Source organism: Trichechus manatus, unplaced genomic scaffold, assembly GCF_000243295.1.
Source record: "Trichechus manatus latirostris isolate Lorelei unplaced genomic scaffold, TriManLat1.0 scaffold00086, whole genome shotgun sequence".
NCBI classification, from domain to species: domain Eukaryota; kingdom Metazoa; phylum Chordata; class Mammalia; order Sirenia; family Trichechidae; genus Trichechus; species Trichechus manatus.
This window is the reverse complement of record NW_004444022.1, coordinates 8,090,972-8,113,224: the sequence shown is the minus strand read 5'-3', so window position 1 is coordinate 8,113,224 and position 22,253 is coordinate 8,090,972. Positions and strand designations below refer to the sequence as shown.

At 41.5% G+C, this 22,253-nt stretch overlaps 1 protein-coding gene across 2 annotated transcripts in view; it reads left to right on the top strand.

Moving 5' to 3' along the window:
* The window catches only part of TBC1D30 (TBC1 domain family member 30), a 99,758-nt gene that overhangs the window by 50,789 nt on the left and 26,716 nt on the right, over positions 1–22,253 (top strand). For both annotated transcript variants that reach the window (XM_023736105.1, XM_023736104.1), the window contains exons 3-7: positions 8,390–8,451; positions 9,038–9,103; positions 11,970–12,095; positions 14,249–14,434; positions 19,257–19,425. In XM_023736105.1, the coding sequence (XP_023591873.1) occupies positions 8,390–8,451; positions 9,038–9,103; positions 11,970–12,095; positions 14,249–14,434; positions 19,257–19,425 (609 nt within the window). The remainder of the gene's footprint in view (positions 1–8,389; positions 8,452–9,037; positions 9,104–11,969; positions 12,096–14,248; positions 14,435–19,256; positions 19,426–22,253) is intronic.

Below are 22,253 nucleotides of genomic sequence, written 5' to 3'. Positions count from 1 at the left end.
ACTGGTAGTATTTGATTAGAAAAGATCAGTCAATTAGCAGAGAGTGATGGTAAGTTGACCTGGCTGGAAAAATCTCACCACCTGAGATCCACAAGCAAAGTCCAGGCTGCAAGTTGATTCCTTTGCAAGCTGACTGAAAACGGTATTCCAGACATAAAATAAGAAACTATAAGTGACACAATAAATATAAGACTAGGCTTGTGCCATGGCTGCTTTTGGAGTATTGTGTTTTAGTGCTCGTTTAAGTATCTGTTTGCTATAAAAGTTGGCAGTACTGGTTTTTCTCTCTAACATAAACAAAATAATAGTTTAATTCCTTCACTGTTTATTGCCATAATAGTAGAAACTCTTATAAATGTTTTCTTTGTTGGTTTCAACTTCTGTGCATTTAGAATGGGAAGTTTTCAAGAAAGCTTTTTTGTTAATAGAGTCAGTTTTTGCTTGTAATAAATCTAAGGAAGGGAACATTGAATTTTCATTTTGAAAGTTCTTAAGCCTTTGTCACTACTAGTAAGAGAATTATTGTAATTTAAGAGAAATTCCAGAAAGAGAGGCCTTTGTGTTGAGGCAGATCTAGGTGGGGATGGCCATCTAGGATCTCGATGTCAGCTTTGGCAGTTTAGAAACTTGATTTCTTCAACTCACTGAGAGTTTACCCAACTGAGGGGTATCGACTGTCATTAACTGGAGTCCCTAGGTGGTGCAAATGGTTAAGTGTTTGACTGTTAACTGAAAGGTTGGTGGTTCAAACCCACACAAAGGCACCTCAGAAGACAGGCCTGGTGATCTGCTTCACAGTTTTTCCCTGACATACATGGGGTTGCCTTGAGTTGGAATCAACTTGATGGCAGCTGGTAACTGGTTGGTACATTCTCTCCTCAGCAGCAAAGTCTATATGGGAAGCCAAATGGCAATCAAAAGTTCGCTTTGGTGAGCATGGCGACAGATCCAGAGGGAACTGGATAATCTGAGTGGTTTGTATCCTACAGCTCCAGGAGCTGGATGCTTCCCACCCTGAGGCTGAGCGGATTGCCCCGCCTCTTGGCCAGCACAGCTGTCTCTTCTGGCCCAGTGCCCGAGACAGAGTAAATAGCCTCTCTTGTTAAAATAGAACACAAAACTCTGTAAGGCTTGAGCAGATGAGAACTCTGGAAGGCGAGACTATGCATGCAGTTACTATCTTTGTCTCCTGGACTATCTTTTTCCTTCCTGTTCTCTCACTTTGATTCTGGGTGTTAATCACAATTTTTAGCCCCAGGGACACATTACGTCTTCTAAAACAATTGCCCAGATAAAGCCAAACAACAGATCCCTTTGATTACTGCTCTCAGCACAGATGAGATAGGCTGGAACAGTGCAAGGATATCTTATTAACATTAAGAGAAAGCTCAAGGAAAAGGAACGCGTACAGAAACGATAAAAGCACCAGGCTGATGAAGGATACATTTCTGTGCCTGAGTCGTCTTCTCCGTTCACAGCAGTACACACTTACCCTGGGTGACTTCACCCTTTCCCAAGGCTTCAACTGCCATCTTTTCTAGGTCTGGCTCCCACTCCCCCTGAGCTCCAGACCCATATTTCAAATTGCTTAAGAGACGCCTTCATTTGGATCTCCCAAACTCAACAGGTCCCAAAGGAAGCTCATTATTCATCCCCCTCAATATGCTCCTCTTTCTGATTCTCATATAGCTAATGAGATCCCTTATCCTCCCACATTCAATCAATCGCCAAGTCCTGATTCTGTCTCCTAGGTGTCTCTTGACTGCCCTCTTCCAATCTGGAATAGTCCCTCATTAAATCTCAACTGGACCATTGTGACAGCCTCCTGTTTGGTCTCCTTGCCACTCTTCTGCACTCCAGTCTACTCTCATGCCGTCAGAATATGCAAGTCTGGCATTATCAGGACTCTCCTTAAAAACCTATGAAACTGCCCATTGCTAATAGAATACGAATAAAACTCCCCACGGTACAAAGTGCCAACATTTTAGCATCAAGAACAACCCTTTCTAACCTGGCACCATTCAACTCTCTAGCCTCATCTCTCTCCAGTCCCCTTTCTCTGTCATCCTAAAAAACACAGCTGACTACTCTTAGCTTCCCCAGAGATTTCATGAACTTTCACCCCCCTGTGCCTTTTTCCATTTTTTCTTCCTCTGGTGGCAATGGCTTTCTCTCCATTCTACATGTGATGAGGCCTACTAAATCCATCAAGTCTGAGCTCTTCTGGGAAACTTTTAAAGCCTCCCCCAGGTTTATGTCTCTTCAGTATTTATCACCTACTAAAATTTGTATGGAGTTCCTGGGTGGTACAAATGGTTAATGTGCTCACCTGCTAATGAAAAGGTCGGAGGTTTGACTCTACCCAGAGGCACCTCAGAAGAAAGAACTGGTGATCTACATCTGAAAAAGTAGCTATTAAAAACCCTGTGGAGCACAGTTCTACTCCGACACACACACGTAGGATGCCTATAAGGTGAGATCGACTTGGCAGTAACTGGTAAGAATTTGTATGCATCTGTCTCTCATACTGGAGGGCAAATTCTTCTATATACCATAGCATATAGAAGATGGTCAATAAATATTGTCGAATGATCCTGTAAGAGGATCTGGTATAATCCTGCACCTCATCTGAGGGTTCTACTCTGAGACTTCCCCTTTTTAAGAATTTTGAGGTTCTTCTGCCCATACTGCCTTTCCTTTCCAGAGGATGGGTTCTACCCAACAGGCCTATCCCATGGGATAACAGTGGGTACTAATTGAGGTTAAGGAACTATCCCTAGTGACCAAAGCAGACCGCACACCTTCTCAGGCATCCATGTGCATGACGAGAGGCGTAGGCCCAGGGATACTCTCCCTGCCTCCAGCTCCTCCCTCACCTCTTCCCCAACACAGGAAAGATGGAGGAGATTTCCTCACAGAAGTATATTGACAATATCTCTCTGGAAATCCTTGCGCTAGACTCCAAGCATCCTTACCTCAGTCAGGAAGGCAGAACTAAATAGCTTACATATTCCTTATTAGCCTGGTTTACTTTTGCAGATAACTAATCTCATTTTTACCAGATGCTTATAGATTTTACTCTTAGAGTATTATCGTTTCTGACGTTGTCCTCAAATTTTGGGGGCACTTTTTAAAGCCTAGAATGTACTGAATACAAAATGACTGTGCTAGAGTCATAGGAATGACTTCTTTATTTGGCCCTTTTTCAGAATATCATTATGAATGCATTTCAAAATATTCAGTATTTTTCAATCAATAGCAGTCATTGTTTTTGAAGCTCAAATTGTTCCATCTTTGGCCATTAGCAGCCTATTCATATGGCTATTGTGTCCTTTTGACGTGACCCCATTAGTCTTGGAGCATTTTCCTTCTGAACTCATCAAGATGTTTCAGGCTCATCTTGTACTTTTTAAATTCTAGACCTGGAATCAGTCACTACTCCAAAGAGCCCTGGTTCCTTTTATTAGGGAATGAATTTTAGAGACCACAGTCTGGGTGCCAGGGGTGTTCGTTGCTGATGGGTTGGCCTTATTTCTAAAACTATTTAATAGATATATGTATTTTTGAAAAGGAAAAAGATGAATTCATACTGGTAGTTCCAATTTAAATATACGAAATACAAGATTTAAAAAGCTGTTAATTTCTTTCATTATACACTTGTATTTTCTGTTGCACTGTAACGTCTTGGTTCCTTTCAACATTAACATAACTTTACTTTATCCTATAGTATATATGAGTTTCAAAACAATAATACCAATATTATTAATAACAATACTATCACTGAATGAAGTTTTAAGATTCCTTTGCAGTGCTAAGAATGTGTATTGGAATATGTACCACCATGGATGTATAGTCATAAAGTGTTCTAGAGCAACCTGAGATGATGATTTTTCTGCATTCTTATGTCATCAACTGGTTTTTCCATTATATTGATTTGTTTCAGATCAGTTTCAATTTTTAGGGTTTGATTTTTTGCTTTTATTTATTAATATTATCAATATAACATGTTTTTCCAAAGTCAAAACTATGTAAAGGATACACGGAAAAGTCTGTTTTTCAGACCTGTCTCCTACAAACTGTTTCTTCTCTCATAAATATTTTTGTTAGTTTTTGGTTTATCCATCCAGTGTTTCTTTTTCTGAATATTAGGAAGTATATATATCTTTATATTTCTCCCCACACCCTTTCCTTTCTATTCCTCATTGATTTTTATAGCTGCTTAATGTTCCATTGGGCGAATATCACAGTTTAAGAGTGATTTTCTTTTTTTTTTACAGTAGTGATGGCTAATAGTTTTGAATTACTGAAGTCTCTGGCTGGAGAGATGAAACTTTTTTTTAAACTGCTTTTAAATGGGAACAATTTTCTTTTTTTCTTGAAGCCTATTCTTCCAAGACAGACAACCATTTTTTTTCACATGCTTTTCAGGCCTTTCTACTCTAAGCTGGAAAGAGTTTAAGGCAATTTGGGATGAAGCTTGTGCTTCACCATTTGCCAGTTTATAGGCCTCGTGGCGGACTGGCCCTGCAGCCGCTGACTGACCCTTCCGAGGCTGCTTGTGGCGGTGCGGTGGGCACTCGCATCTCGCTGTTCTGCACATTCCACCTTGAGACTTGCTCCTCCCTCTCCAGCCCCTCTCTGATCTTCGGAGAAGCTGGTTATCTCTGCCGCTGCTTCTAGTCGTCAGGCGCGGTTGCTCACCCGCCGAATCCCCTGCTTCGCGGCTCCCGGCACAGGTGCTGGGAGCCGGGCGGGGCGCGCGCGGGAGCTAGGGCCGCCCCGCCTGCGCACGGTGATGCCGGGATTGGGGGCGGGAGCGCCGCCTCCGTATTCGGCGCTCGCTGGCTCCCGCCTGCCCTCCCCGCACCAAACCCTCTCCTGCCTCAGCTGTGCAGGCTCCGCACTGCAGATGCCCGTCGACCTCCCTGCGCTCTGCGGCTCCCGCGGTGCCCCGCAGCTCCTCTTGACCCCCCTAGCGCCCGCCGCAGGCTCTCGCTCCACTAGAGGGACCCCTGCCTGGGCCGACATACAGACCCCCGGTGCGTGAAGCCGTGCTGCCCGCTGTGCAGCAGGGACCGAGGCCGATAGTGGCCGCGCCGGAGCCCAGGGTGCTTTCGGATGCGGCAGGACAAGCTGACCGGCTCCCTGAGGCGCGGGGGGAGATGCCTGAAGCGGCACAGCGGCAGTGGCGGTGGCGTGGGCACCATCCTGAGCAATGTGCTCAAGAAGCGCAGCTGCATTTCCCGGACCGCGCCCCGGCTGCTCTGCACCCTGGAGCCGGGTGAGGACCCCAGTGCTACAGATGGGGCAGCTGAAAGTAGCGTGGCGGCCCCCGAGCTGGTGCTGCTTTCGGCTCTGCCTCGGTTGAACACCGCCTTGGCCAGGGAGCACTTGTCGGCTGCTCCGAACGGGGCACCGGGGCACCGCTGCACCGCGGCTTGGCGCTGGCGAGGCTGGATCTGCCTGGGTGGGGGCTCCGAAGACGGGCTGCTTCCGTCAGCTGCTCGCAGGGAGCCCCCATCCGTGCGCGGGTTCGGCCCTGCATGTGCCCCAGCCTGCTGGCCCACTGAGCTCTCGGCCTTTTCCAAGCGTTGGGAAGTGCGGGCGGGCGCCCTGGGCACCGGAGGCCTCGCCACCTATTGTGCTCCGGGCTCGAGAAGCCAGATCTTGAAAGAGATGTGTGGGGCGGGGAAAGTGAACCTTTCAGGCACAGGTTTGGTACTAGGGATAGGAGGGGAAGGCCGGGGTCTGCTCATCTAATTGTGTGTCCGGGTTGGGAGAAGCGGGAAACACTTCTGCCGACTGGCGATCCCTTCAATGGGGGAAGATCTGGGAGCGTGCCCACTCCTGTTAAGCTAGGCCCTTTCTGCTTTCAGCATGTGCTCACTTATTCCTGCTTCTCCAGGCTACATAACTCTGCTTCAGCTCCACCACCTGGCATCTCTCCCCGGGGTTTTAAGAGCCCGGCCCTGGCACGGGTGCCTAGGCACGGAGGTTCTTGGGAAGGGGTGGCCGCAGAGGGAGCCAGTTGTACACGCACCGGTGCTTTGCGCTCACCTGTCCCCGGAGTGGCACCAATTGGACTCCCGGCGGATTCGTTATCCCACCTTCCTCCCCCACCCTCAGTGTCTTCGGGGACTTAACTATCCTGGAGCTGCTGGGGAAAATCAGCCATGGCACCGAGTCCCCAAGGGTGGAATGCGTCGCTGTCTTTCTGAACCTCGTGGTTTCTTTGTTTTTCTCCCTAAGGAAGTGTCTAGTTGCAGAGAATAGTATTTATTCACTGTCTTCCTTTACCTTTCTCTCTCTAAATCTCCTTCCCACGTTAAAAGTGTTTTGTATTTCTGAGTCTGGAACAGTAGTGATTATCAGATGAAACATAAACCTTCTCCTCTCCTCCTTATTCAGCTAGAAGAAAAGGGGTGAAAATGACCCGATTTCAGCTCTTGCTGCAGTTGGTGAATGATCAGTTCTAGTTAAACCCTCTTACTCAATTTGGTCATGAGAAAACAGTTGTGGCTTTGACTACGCCCAGCCCAGTTTCAGCACAGGAAGGCGATCGGCAAGACACCCAGTAGGTGCTCTGAAAAAGTCAAGGGAGCTTATTTGCTCACACATACAGGGAATCTGGGATTTCTAGGGTGGTAGGAATAAGGTCAGTGGAGACTGAATTTCCGGGTCTTTGTTATAAAAAAGCAAACGTCATGACTATAAGCCGTTTCAGCACCTCGTGCCTGGACAGCAGTCTCACAACCAGGTCTGTTTCATCGTGCCTTAAATCACTGTTTGGGGCTGGAGGCACTCTTGTGGCTATTGTATCACCACCGCTCTACATTGGGGCAGGACTGCATTTAAACTAACCCAGAGAGAGGAGAATCTGCGGGGTATTTAATATACCTTTGGAGAAGAAAATCTTATCTATCCTGGCAGAGTATGGTTTTGGCCCTGAAGCTTTGAAAAGAAATAACCAAGGCATTGACTGGATACCTGTGGTTCTTTACCACAGCTTGACCTTAGACATCGAGGACCCAACTCATTTATTCACAGCACTCTTTCAGGGCTCCGAGGCATCTGCATACTGTCATGGACTGGGCAAATCAGAAACATCTCTTTCCAGCCTCTTGACTCCGTATATATGCCTACATTATTATTATTCAAATTCTTAAGATTGTTCTTATCCACATACCTAAGGAGGGGAAGTTGTGGAGAGGTTCTTAGTATGCCGACTCTGCAGTCAGCATCTTAGAAGCAAATATCATTTTTGACTTTTGTGATTTGTAAAACTAATTTGCTATTGTTAAAGTTTGACATTTCTTGGTCTTTGAACTTTTAAGTAATAGCCTTTAAAATGTAATTTAAAGAATATTATTTCATTGATTTTGAAATTGTAGAAAAATAATAGATAATTGACTCAATGGCAACAGGTATGGGTAAGAGGAATAAAAATTGTGTCATGTAATTTCACTTCAATAATAGCAGTACATACTTTTAATAGGGAATTCTACTTAGTAAAAGCCCAATATCAGTATTAAGTATATAGCCTGTATATCTTCTCCCGTTTATTTACTTCTATTCCATAGATTTGGGTGGAGTCAAGGAAATTTATCTAAAGTTGCAGATTACTTGGAATTAGAGTCCAGTTCTATTTTTGGTTTATAATCTGTAATGAAACACACACATTGCCTTATTTTTAATGAATAAGGGTATCAAGACAAAATTTTAAAATGTGAAAATCTCCAAATGGAATTGTTATAATGGGTTATTCCATAAGACGGAAGACAATAATACAGTTTTTATAACTTTTGATATTCTACTTAAGGTTCCTTAATAGACTTATTCCATATAAGTAGCCTAGAAAAACAAATTCTCTAAGTATTCTAAGTTTCACAGATATTAAGTCTACCATGCTAGGTGATTTACAGTACTGAGTTAATTATCACAACAGTCTTCTGAGGTGTTATTGTCCTCATCTTAATTAAAGATAAACAAATGTGAAATTCTTTACCGATAAAGTCCCTAGACTTTTGGTCTGAGTCTAGGAATCAACGTTGAGTGGAGGTCTTTGTGACTCCAAAATCTGTAGTATCATTTTTGCTTTTGTGTTTCCACTATTCCAGGCATCTGTGGAAACCACAATCCTAAGTGATAGGTTCCTTTTTAATAGATGTATGGTATTTTTCTACTTTAATAATCTATATTCTTACTTAAATGACACACTGGGACTGGAGGCATTGTTGTGGCCATTGCTTCACTGCTCTGCACTTTAAAAACACTTGTTTTAAGGGAATTTATGTTAATTCAGAAGAATCAGGTTAATCTTTACTTTTATTTTTTATATAACTTGTCACTGTCTCCAAAAATAACAGGTATTTATGTATTTTTCTTTTAGGAGTTGACACAAAGTTGAAGTTTACTCTTGAGCCATCTTTAGGTCAAAATGGTTTTCAGCAGGTAATTTTATTTTTGGTTTTGAACACATTTTCATTCTGGAACATCTACAGGATACATTGAAATATATTTTCAAAGAAGGAATATTAACATATACTTAGACATGCATAAGAAAATGAGTTAGTTTTTAAAATTATAGGTAAAATAACTTATAAAGCTACACATAGCCTGGGTTTATAGTTGCAATGAAAGCTTTTACACTTTATTTTTTTTTTCTTTTGTTGTTGTTGAGAATATACACAGCAAAATTTTCGCACTTTCTTTTAATGGTCAGTGTGAAAAACATAACCCAAATGTCTGTTATTCTGAACCCATAATACGTGTTTTATTTTGTATACCAGAGCTTCCCAACCAATGTGTGTGTGCTTCAGATGAGTCACAGGTGTGTTAAGGGTGCCTGAGGGGTAGGTCATGGGGCAGTCATAGCCTCCAGACCAATCCCATCTGGCTGGGAGAAAATTTGACTATTTACCCCAGTGTACTGTACAAATTTTATCATACTCTGTGGGTGCCAAGATGGGAAAAAGTTTGAAAATCATTTATCTAGGTCAACATTCTCACTTCCCCAATATTTCTGCTTTGTTCCTAGTGGTATGATGCTCTCAAAGCAGTTGCCAGACTATCAACAGGAATACCAAAGGAATGGAGGAGAAAGGTAAGGAGGATTCATAGGGCTAAGATACAAAAGGACCAACACTCTTTCTCTCTTTGAAGTGTCTGGAATGTCAAAAAGAATATTCTAGATTTAGTAATTTGAAACTTGTTTCTTTTCATTATTCATTCATTCATTCACTAAGTATTTATTGATTGTCTATGCCTGGCACTGTTCTAGGTACTGAGGATATAGCAGTAGGAAAAAATTAAAACAGACAGAAGTTTGTACCTTTGTGGAGTTTACAATGAATAAAATATAAAGTATGTCAGATAGTGATAAGTTATATGGATAAAAATAAAGCAGGGAAAGAGATAAGGAGAGTACAGGAGGATGGAAGTAGGGAGATGGAATTTAAAATAGGTAAGGTGAGGGGAGACCTCACTGAGGAGGTGACATTTGAGTAGGTCTCTGAAGGAGGTGAAGAGTGAGCCATACAGGTACTTGGGGGAAGAGCATTCCAGACGGGGGATCAGCCAGTGCAAAAGCCTATGGTGGGAGCATCTCAGGAGGATTCAAGCAAAAACAATAGGCCAGGGTGGTGAGAGCACTAGGAGACAGGGTTGTAGAGATAATGTATTGGTGGTGGTGGTGGTGTAGGGGGATGGCAGATCATGTGGGACCTTGAAGGACATAGTAGGACTTGGGCTTTTGCCCAGTGTGAGATGGGAAACATTGGAAAATTTGGAGCAGAGGAGTGACATGATCTGACTTATATTTTAAATGAACTGCTCTGGCTAGTGACTTGAGAATAGACTGTAGAGGAGCAAGGGCAGAAGCAGAGAGACTAGTAGGAGACTTGCAATAATTCAGACATGAGGTGTTGATGACTTGGATCAGGGTGGTGGGAGTGGAGGTGGAGAGAAGGGCTCAGATTCTAGATGTATTTTGAAGGCTGAGTGGACACAAATTCCTGTTGAATTGAATATGAGATGTAAGAGGAATGTCAAGGATGACATCAAGATTTGGCCAGAGCAACTGGAAAGGTAGATTTACTATTTACTCAGATGGGAGAAGCAGGTGTGTGTGTATGTATGTATGTATGTACACTTGGAAGGAGGTAGAGTAGGAGATTGGTTTTGGATCTGTTAAGGTTGAGATGCCTTTTAGATATCTAAGCTGAAGGTGTTTGGACAAGCATTGGACATATGATTCTGATGCTTAGGAGAGAGGTCTAGCTGGAGACATTAATCAGTCTTATTCCTGATAAACTATATTCAAATTTCAAAACTTGAAATGCTCTCTTAGAGTATTAATTTATAAACCTACTCTTAAAACTCCTAGAATTTGAACATTAGGAGTTCCTCAAAATATACACTTCAAAAAATAGCATTATGTAGCCCAAGAGACACAAAGGGACATGTAAGCAAGAGACTGCATCATCCTGAGACCAGAAGAACTAGATGGTGCCTGGCTACCACCAATGACCGCCCTGACAGGGAACACAGTAAAGAGTCGCTGATGGAGCAGGAGAAATGTGGGGTGCAGAACTCAAATTCTAGTAAAAAGACCAGACTTAATGGTCTGACTGAGACTGGAGGAACCCCAGAAAGCATGGCCCCCAGACTCTCTGTCAACCCAGCACTAAAACAATTCCTGAAGCCAATTCTTCAGACAAAGATTGGACTGGACTGTGGGACATAAAATGATACCGGTGAAGAGTGTGCTTCTCAGCTCAAGTAGATACATGAAGCTAAATGGGCAGCTTCTGTCCAGAGGTAAGATGAGAAGGCAGAGAGGGTTAGGAGCTGGTTGAATGGACATGAGAAATCGGGTGGAAAGGAAGAGTGTGCTGTCACAATATAGGGAGAGCAATTAGGGTCACTTGACAATGTATGTATAAATTTTTGTATGAGAGACTAACTTGAATTGTAAACTTTCACTTAAACTACAACAATAAAAAAAATAGCATTATGAAATCAATCTTTCTGAGACAGCTTTTCAGGGTAAGGTAATCAAAAGAGTAAAAATAGCTGATGACATTTTTTTTTTTTTTAAATTACCCATTGTGGGAGCCCGTTTGTCACTTTTTTGTGTGAGACAGTTGTTGTGTGCTGTCAGGTTGATTCTGACTCCTAGTGAGCCTATAGGACAGAGTAGAACTGCTCCATAGGGTTTCCTAGGCTGTAATCTTTATGGAAGCAGATAGCCACGTCTTTCTTCTGTGGAGCAGCTGGTGGGTTCGAACTGCTGAACTTTTCGTTAGCAGCTGAGCTGCCTAACCACTGCGCCACCAGGGCTCTAGTGGTTAAGCTCTGGGCTGCTAACCTAAAGACTGGCGGTTTGAACCCACCAATCACTCCTTGGAAGACGATGGGGCAGTCTGCTTCTGTAAAGATTATAGCCTTGGAAACCCTATGGGGCAGTTCTACTCTGTCCTGTAGGATCGATATGAGTTGGAATTGACTTGATGGCAACAGACGTGAGACAGGGATGATTTAAAAGGAGAGGCTACTCCTTGGTGAAAAAGACTCCTTCTTTGTGAATGCCCAGGTGGCTCTTGCTCAGTTGTTCATAGAGAACAATTCAGAGCCAAGTAAAAAAGCTTATAAGATAATAAAGGTAACTCAATGAACTGAAATAAAATTTTAAAAACAATTGTTTTCTTAGCAGTATCCTCAATGCCTGGATTACTGCTTGGCATATAAGAGCTCAAGCAATATTTATTAAACAAATAAATAAAAGTCTCTAAATGGTACAGTTCAAGTACGGCAAACATTTCAACAGGCCTCTTGTAGATGTCTACATGTGGGCTGTATCTGCTGTAGGAACAGTTGCCATTTTCTTAATGGAAGCAGTAACTACTTTCCAATAAGAAAGGTGAAATTGTGTATTCTATTTTAGCATTCTTCTTTATGTAATATTTTAGGTTTGGTTGACCTTGGCAGATCATTATTTGCACAGTATAGCCATTGATTGGGACAAAACCATGCGCTTCACGTTCAATGAAAGGAGCAATCCTGATGATGACTCGATGGGAATTCAGATAGTCAAGGTAATGTCCCTGACTTGGTTTGTTGTCCTAACTTAGCTAACTTAGAAGAAAGACTCTAACAGCCAAAGGTTTCTTGGATAGAGGATGGAATGATCTCTATCTTGTGGTCTGAATGTCTATTTTCTACTTCCTCATTTCATTAGTTTATAGCTTTTTTATGGAGAACCTTGACTATGTCTTGTCTTCATAAATTTTAACGTTACCAGTAAGAATAAAGTGTTTGTGAATTAGGTTCCCTTTGTATTCAATTTATTCATCTTCCTCAGATGGAAAAAAAACCCAAAAAACCAAACCCATTGTCACTGAGTCAATTCTGACTCAGAGTAGAACTGCCCCATTGGGTTTCCAAGGCTGTAATCTTTATGGAAGCAGACTGCCACGTCTTTCTCTCTCAGGACCACTGGCGAGTTCAAACTGCTCTTAACCACTACATCACCAGGGCTCCTTCCTCAGATGATAGGAGATTGAAATTCCTTTTTATTTTTTAGCATGGGACGGTGCTTCCAACTGGATTTTTACATAAAAGTCACTGAGAAATTTAAAGTTAAGTGTATTTCATATTAGAATAATTTGACTCTTATTAGGTTCTTTGATAATTTCTTAACAGTCGATTTATAAAGATAGGTTGACTGGCAGATCTGTTTTAAACCAGATGGTTGATATTCAGGCCAGCTGTGGAGACAGCTGTGCTTTGCCTACCTGGATTATTACAGTTGATTAGAACCTGGTGCTAGAAGCCTGATTCCATTTGATCCCAGTATTATTCTCTTACATAAGCCTTTAGTACATGGCTTTTGATTTATGTGAGTATATTACAGTGTGATGCTAAGCTGAGGCTTTAAAAGGAAAGTTGTTTTATCCAAATTTTGGTGTCCAGAAGATTAGCCAGTGTTTTGGCATACTTGAAGATTTTTTTTTTTTTTTTCAAGAGGAAGTACAAACTAAAATGAGCTACTTTCTGGTCTAATTTGATCTGTTTCACACAAATGCTAAAAAAAAAAAAAAAAAAATTATGGAATTTACATTGTGTAGTTGAAAAGCCTTTCATCATCCACATTTCAGTTATTTATTTGAGATTTCAGAATGTGTCACAGAGATGAGGTATTTCATATTTGAAAATTCTTTTTCTGTTTACCTTGAGAATTAAGATAATGCACATTTTATAACGATCATATTATTAAGAGGATCTCTTGTTTTCTCCTTGAAGTGAATGCTGTGTCAGTAAAATGACTTCAGCTTCTGAAAATCAGTCTCTGCTTGGTAACTGAATTACAGATACTGCCTTCTTTAAATATTAAAGTGCAGTAAATGTTTCTGTCCTTCTTCCACAAATTTATAAAACAATTTGGATAGAGTGATTTTTCTGTCTTGGGATCTATGATACGGCTGCATTTTTTGCTATTTTGATTTTCTTTTTAATATTTTTTGGAGTTTTGATAGCTAAATATTATACTATGTTTTGTGGAAAGGAATAATGGTAGAATCTATCATATATATATGAAGCATATTATTGAATAAACTGTCAGTTTATATGAAATTATAATGTAATTTTGCTTAATTCTGAGACACATTTTGTGTTAACTCTGGAAACACTTTAAGTAGAAAATTTGCCTGACTAAACTTCTCCTTGCAAATGCTGTTTACACATCATGTTAGAATACATTAAAGCAAAACAAAAACTAAACGTATTGTATTGGCCCATGCATGTAATAAGCACATATACATTTTAAAAATTAAAACCCATGTTGCTAATTGGACTCTACTTAATGGTGAGGCAAAGAAATAACTAAATGAAGTCCTGATGCATGCCACAACATGGATAAACCTTGAAAATATTATGTATGCTGAGGAGATGTCAGTCACAAAAGGACAAGTACTGTATGATCTCACTCATATGAAATCGGCAAATATATAGAAACCAAAGATTATTAGTGGTTACCAGGGTGGGAGGGAAGGGGAAAGGGGGAGTTACTGTTCAGGGGGCACTGAGTTTATGTTAAAGGTGGTGGAATAAACTGGAAAAGGATAGTGACAATGGTTGTACAACTGAAGATTGTAATAAATATCACTGGATTATTCATGTAAAAAAATATTTTGAGGGGGATATAAGAAGTTATTTTCAAAAATATTAAATTGCTTTCCTCCCATTTTAGGATCTTCACCGCACAGGCTGTAGTTCTTACTGTGGCCAGGAGGCTGAGCAAGACAGAGTTGTCTTGAAGCGAGTCCTTCTGGCCTATGCCCGATGGAACAAGAATGTTGGGTACTGCCAAGGCTTTAACATCCTGGCTGCACTAATTCTGGAAGTGATGGAAGGCAATGAAGGTGATGCGCTGAAAGTGAGTATCAGGCTCTGAAGAGGGCAACTGAAATTCTACCACAGTGAAGAATTGAAATTAGAATTTCTCTTCCTTTATGCCTCACCCCTTCCATGGTTTGTGCCACACCTTTGCAGCTACCCATGATAATGTTTCCTCCAGGTTAAAGCGAGGCTAAATGACTTCTATAGCTGCCAGATGTGAGGAGAATGATTATGTTTTCAGTCTCACTTATAAGACATATTTTTAAAGCAACTTAAATACCAATCGTATTAGATATCCATCACTGTGTAACAAATTAGCTGCTTAAAACAGCAAACCTTTATTATCTCACAGTTTCTTTGAGGCAAGAATCTGGGCATGACTTAGCTGGGTGCTTCTGGCTCAAGGCTCTCAGGAGGCTGCATTCAAACTGTTGGCCAGGGCTGCAGTTTCATTTGAAGGCTTAATTGGAGGGAGTACTTGCTGTCAAGTTTATTCACGTGGTTCTTGGCAAGATTCAGTTCCTTGCTGGCTGTTGGTTGGAGGCTGCCCTTATTTCCTTGCCACTTGAGCCTTTCCATCTCACAACAGGGTGGCTTTCTTCCCTCAGAGTGAGCAAGAGAGTATAAGAGAGTGCGCAAGGCAGAAGAGATTAAGTTACAGATTTTTAACCTAATATTGGAAGTGACATCCCATCATTTTTGCTGTATTCTATTCATTAGAAGCAAGTCACCAGGTCCAGCTCATGCTCGAGGGAATGAGCTACCAGGAGATGGGGACATTGAGGGCCATCTTAAAAACTGCCTTCCACACCAGTCATGTTGATTTTGGTTGCATCTTGTTGGGGTGCTTTACTCTTTCATATTTGGGCCAGGGTATGGAGGAGGTGGGCTTAGAGGGAGTGTTTATGATGGAAGGTGTTTGCATGGAGAAGGGTTAACCAAAACCTGTTGCCATCGAGTCGATTCCGACTCATAGCGACCCTATAGGACAGAGAACTGCCCCATTGGGTTTCCAAGGAGCGGCTGGTGGATTCAAACTGCTGACCTTTTTGGTTAGTAGCCCAGCGTTTAACCAGTGTGCCACCAGGGCTCTGGAGAAAGGTTATAGTAATGAATTATCTTTATCTTTTTAATCTTTGAAGTCCAGGACCTTTATTATTAAAAAATAAAATAAAAATCTGGAAACACTTGGAAATGGGACATTAGCAATTTAAACTTACTGGTCTGAATGTGAGTCAGTGAGTCACCAGAAATCTAGTCTTTGTGAAAATTAAAGCATTTCACATGTGGAGGATGGCCACTGCCTTGTTTGCTTAGGGCACTGTGAGGTTACTGACTCATATTTGAACCTTGGAACTGCAGTTGATTGCAGTGCTTTGTGATGTATGAAATGAATACTTAGGCTTTGTATTTGAGCAGGAATGGGGGGGGGTTGATTTGTGTTTGACTATGGTGATTACCCTAGTGATATTCTCAATTGCTAACTAATGTGATATGGAAAAATAAACAAATGTTCCTCCTGGTTTTATACACATTCTGGTGGAATTAATTATAATTGCAGCCTAACATGATCTAAATCTGGATTCAAACCCTCACTTTTTCCAGTCATGTATTCATCAAATGGAAAAAAAAAAAAAAGGAAATGACAGATTAAATATATTACTTTAAAATACCTTCTATTAAGAAGCAATTTTGTTTCCTGAGTCTATTAGCTTTAGTCATTTATTTTATTGCAGATGTAATTTGGATGACTATGAAATGAGAACTTTTCTGTTGAAAAGTTTGAATAAGAGACTAAGGTTAAGGGCGGCCGGGTGGGGGCGAGGTCTGAGGAAGGAGAGATACATGCCAATCAAGTCATGAAAGGGCTCAGTGAATACTTGAAAACTAGGAATTCACATAAAAAGATGAATTAGATAAAGCCAAGAAACTGAATATTTATATTTCTGCCCATAAGAAAATGAGCCCCGTGGGATGAGATGCCATCATCAGCATTTAGGAATCTGTAGATCTTGTCGTTAGACATTCAATATGCAAGAAAAGTTGAGTTCATGAAGAAACACTTCTGATGCAAAGGAAAAAATGGAATGTCAGTGTTTTTCCAGTAGCTTTTTTAGCTTCTGCAAGTTGTAATTACTAGGGAGGTAATATTGTTTATTAGGAACAGGTAAGATATTTTTCAGCACTCACGGTTTTTTCTTAGTAACTTTTGTTTTTAACTAGTTATTAAAAAATTTGAAGCCCTCTTATTACATTAATTATCTTAATTTATTTTTTCAACTGTAGGTAGAGTGGTGACTCGGCTCTTATGTCTTAAGTCAGACCGTCAGAAAGAGAATTTTATTGTGTCACAAGAATTACTACGATAATTGGGAAGAAAGTTTTTGTTTTTCTTGTTTTCATGTGATTTTGAGGGATGATAATTTTTTTCATAAAAACTTAAATATCTTTCTTAGTACTATATAACTTATCCTTAGATAAAAGGTGCAATATAGAAGCACTGTGACTGTAAATTTTGCCTTCATAATCTTGTAAATTCCCCTTCTCCTGGCCCCGCAGAGTGCTGGGGGACCACCAGGGCACTGTGCTCTGCTGGGAATCTGTTCTCTCCCTCATTGATCTGACCTCTCCAGGACTTCACCCTCCACACAGACTGAATATACTTCTTTTCTTATACCTGAGCTTTTGTTTCCAAGGTGATGATACGTTTACGCAGTAAATTCCATCCTAACAGAAGACTAAGGAGGCTCCCTGGTTTTGTCCACCCCTGTAACAGAGGCCTTCCAGGGGCCTTCTGGAGATTATGCTCCTGCCCTTTTGACTTATTCTAAAGTATGGCCCTAATGGTAAAATAATAGGCTGGGGATGAGAAGAAAATGGTCTCTTGGCAAGGCTGGGAAATAATTTTTTTTTTTTTTAAATGGGGGTTTTATTAACCGGGACTTCATCAGCCTGAGACCAGAAGAACTAGATGGTGCCCTGCTACCACAATGACCGCCCTGACACGGAACACAACGGAGAGTCCCTGCCGGAGCAGGAGAAAAGTAGGGTGCAGAACTCAAATTCTAGTGAAAAGACCAGACTTAATGGTTTGCTTGAGACTGGAGGGACCCTGGAAGACATGGCCCCTGGACTCTCTGTTAGCCCAAAACTAAAACCATTCCCGAGGCAAAGATTAAACTGGACTATGGGACATAAAATGATACTCATGAAGAGTGTACTTCTTAGCTTAAGTAGATACATGAGACTAAATGGGCAGCTCCTGTCCAGAGGTGAGATGAGAAGGCAGAGAGGGTCAGGAACTGGTTGAGTGGACACAGGAAATCTGGGATGGAAAGGAAGAGTGTGCTGTCACAGTATAGGGAGAGCAACTAAGGTCACATAACAATGTATATATAAATTTTTGTATGAGAGACTAACTTGGATTGTAAACTTTCACTTAAAGCACAACAATAAGAAAAGAAAATTAGGGTTTTCAGTATCCTGAAAATAAAAATGTGACACAGCTACTTTTCTACCAACATACAGGGCCAGCCATGATTTTGTTTTTAATTTTGTTTTACGTGTGCTGCAGGGAATGAGAGGGTCATATAGCGAGTAGGACATATGTAGAGCATGCAAGCTGACAGGGGAAGGACCAGATATACAGGACTCATGTGCATTTTGATGAGTTATACTAGTGCTTCTTGACATTCTAGAAAAGGTTACAAATAAAAAAAACAAGATAAAAATATTAATTTGAGAAACTTGTGTAGTTGTGTTGACAATTTATGTCAACTTGTGTTGACAGTCTTATGAAAGAAATCCAGATTAAAAAAGGATTTAGAAAGCACTAGTTGTTCAAACAAAACCTGTTGCATTCACCCAAGAGAGAAAAGTAGACAAAAGGCCAGGTTCAGCTGCCCTGATAACCCAGGTTAATGGTAAATGAATCTCGAGACCTGCTTCAATGGGGGCGCTTTATGACAGGCCAGCTCTTGGTTTTCAGATGAAGACTGTAAAACCGTGCTGACATCAAGGAGCCAATATGGAGGCTCCCGCTGGCTGCTGATGAAGGTGTACTCTGTCACCCCTCAGAGTGAGGCCAAAGGTTGTATAATCACAGCTAATTGTGGGGTAAACTCAGGTCTAGCGGCCCATCTAGCTATTTCAGACAGCAGCAGACTTTGGGTATTGTCATGGATTGAGTTATGTCCCCCCAGAAATGTGTGTATCAGTTTGGCTGGGCCATGATTCCCGGTATTGTGTGATTTTCCCATGTGTGGTAAATCCTGCCTCTATGATGTTAATGAGGGAGGATGGGTGGCAGTTATGTTGGTGAGGCAGGACTCAGTTTACACGACTGGATTGTGTCCTGAGGCAATCTCTTGAGATATAAAAGACAGAGGTGAGCAGTGAGACAGGGGGACCTCATACCATCAAGAAAGCAGTGCTGGGAGCAGAGCGCGTGGTTTCGACTGGGGTCCTTGAGCAGACAATCTCCCAGTCCTGGGGAACACTGAAGAGAAGAAGGCCGACAGGGAAAAAGCCTTCCCCTGGAGCTGACGCCCTGAATTTGGACTTTTTTAGCCTACTTGACTGTGAGGAAATAAACTTCTCTTCGTTAAAACCATCCACTTGTGGTATTTCTGTTATAGCAGCACTAGATAACTAAGACAGGTATGAATTACTTAGATAATTATGCTGCCTGCTACTTACCCAGGGTGTTGATGAGCCTTGAAAATTGGGAACATTTCGTACTGACACGTTTAAAAGATAGTGTGCTTTGGCTAACTGCGCATTGTCAGCTGGAATACGTTCTTTCTATTGTTAGGATCCCAGTCTACTGAAGCAGTTTTGTTCTTTATCTTTTTCTTCAGATTATGATTTACCTTATTGATAAGGTTCTTCCTGAAAGCTATTTTGTCAATAATCTCCGGGCGTTGTCTGTGGATATGGCTGTCTTCAGAGACCTCTTGAGAATGAATCTCCCTGAATTATCTCAGCACTTGGATACTCTTCAAAGAACTGCGAACAGAGAAAGTGGAGGTAGTGATTCAATGCTGTTATACCTTTGAAAATGTTTTGCTTCTTCAGTTCCACAGTGCATTTGCCTTAACCTTGACTGGAAATACATTCTCCAGGTATTTCTGTTGGTGAGCATTGAGCATTTGGCACAATGAAATAATTAGATTTATTACTAAATAGACAATAGATAAGTGGTAACTTTGGTGAAGGGTAAGACAGTACACAGTACTGGGGAAGCCAGCACAACTTGTACAAGGAAAGGTCATGGAAGCTCCATGGACACGTCCAAACTCCCTGAGGGACTGAATTGCTGGGCGGAGGGCTGTGGGGACCATGGTCTCGGGGAATGTCTAGCTCAATTGGCATAACACAGTTTATAAAGAAAATGTTCTACATTCTACCTTGGTGAGTAGCATCTGGAGTCTTAAAAGCCTGTGAGTGGCCATCTGAGATACTCTGCTGGTCTCACCCCTTTGGGAGCAAGGGAGAATGAAGAAAACAAGCTACAAGGAAAAGATTAGTCCAAAAGACTAATAGACCACAACTACCATGGCCTGCACCAGATTGAGTCCAGTACAACTAGATGGTGCCCGACTACCACCACTGACTGCTCTGACAGGGATCACAACAGAGGGTCCCAGACAGAGCTGGAGAAAAATGTAGAACAAAATTCTAACTCACAAAAAAAAAGACCAGACTTACTGGCCTGACAGAGACTGGAGAAACCCTGAGAGTATGGCCCCTGGACATCCTTTTAGTTCAGTAATGAAGTCACTCCCGAGGCTCACCCTTCAGCCAAAGATTAGACAGCCCCATAAAATAAAATGAGACTAATGGGGCACAACAGTCCAGGGACAAGGACTAGAAGGCAGGAGGGGACAGGAAGACTGGTAATAGGGAACCCAAGGTTGAGAAGGGACAGGGTTGACATGTGGTGAAGTTGTTAACCATTGTCATAAAACAATATGTGTACTAACTGTTTAATGAGAAGCTGTTTGTTCTGTAAACCTTCATTTAAAGTACAATAAAAAAACAAAAGGGGGAAAAAAGATGAGACTAATGGGGCACAACAGTCCAGGGACAAGGACTAGAAAGCAGGAGGGGACAGGAAAGCTGGTAATAGGGAACCCAAGGTCGAGAAGGGACAGTGTTGACATGTCATGGGGTTGTTAACCATTGTCATAAAACAATATGTGTACTGACGGTTTAATGAGAAACTATTTGTTCTGTAAACCTTCATCTAAAGTACAATAAAAAAATTATTTAAAAAAAAAGAAATAATTATATTTATATAAAGAGAACAAAAACAAAACTGAAAAAACATAGGACCACATGTTGAACTTTTAACTGGTTGTGGCTAGGAAGTCGATTGGGAGCCTAGTACTTTAACCATACCAGATCAACAGCTAAAATTATGTACTGCACTCTCGATGAAGAAGGGTATACATTTAATAAGTCTTAGTATCTGGTTAGAGCCCTGGTGGCCCAGTGGTTAAGAGCTCGGCTGTTAACCAAAAAATCAGCAGTTCGAATCCACTAGCCACTCCTTGGAAACCCTATGGGGCAGTTTCTACTGTGTCCTGTAGGGTCGCTATGAGTCAGAATTGGCTCGACAACAACAGGTTTTTTTTTTTTGTTTGTTTTTTATATGGATAGTGTCTAGTTAAACTGTGCCAAGCTGGCACCAAATCCATAGTAGTTCTTGAAAACTGAGCTATAGGTACAATTTAGCACAAACGGTGGCTTTGCTGGAACCATCGAGGTTAAGGGGGAGTGGCATTTTCATAAAATGTTAGAGCTAAAAGCAGCCCTGTGGATTGAAATGTTTAATGTTCCTTTTATTCATGTTAAGAGTGTTTAGATTTAACTGAGATGAATTGGCCAGTTCTTTCTGGAGAAAGGCTCTTCTTGACCTCCAGGTAGAATCTGAACCACTGAAGGAAGGCACTAGAGTGGGGCAGTAATGGAGATGGTTCCAGCAGCAGTTCTGAGAGTCACCACTGTCTTGTGGGCATTATCCAGCTTTCAGGAGTACCTGAGTTAGTAGTCGTTATTACACCCACTGATTGCACTTTCCAGGCTGTGCTCAGGATGCCAGAAGGAGCAGTCAGAAGTTGTTGCATTTCCTGTAAATGGTTGTGAGTTCCTGTTGTAAGCCATGCATTTGCAGTCTAATCTGTCCCACACATTTAAATCTGGGAAATTATTAAAGGATTTTGAGGACCTAACCTGTGATTAAAATACACCGGAGATTTTTCATAGCACCTAGGTGTCTGTTAAGTATTTCCTTCTGTCTTAGTTACCTAGTGCTGCTGTAACACAAATACCACAAATGGGCAGCTTTACAGAAATTTATTTTCTTACAATTGTAGAGGCTACAAGTCCAAATTAGGGCCTCAGCGATGTCAGTTCTTTCCTTGTCATTAGCCCAAGGCATTCCATGGTTCCTTGGCTTGTAGATAATCCTCACATGGCATCTGTCTTTCCCCATGTGTATGTCTTTGTGTCTGTGCCGCTCTTTGTATAACTCAGAAGTGATTCGGTTTAGGATCCATCCTGCATTGACATGACCTCAACTGATAGATTAATTACATTACATTAGATTGCATTATGGAAGGTGATCACATTGCATTAAATAAGATTACATCTGCAGGTATAAATTACATCTGCAAGTATAAACCCGTTGCCATTGAGTCGATTCCGACTCATAGTGACCCTATATGACAGAGTAGAACTGCCCCATAGAATTTCCAAGGAGCACCTGGTAGATTTGAACTGCCAGCTTTTTGGTTAGCAGACGTAGCTCTTAACCACTTGCCACCAGGGTTTCCTCTACAGGTATAAGGGTT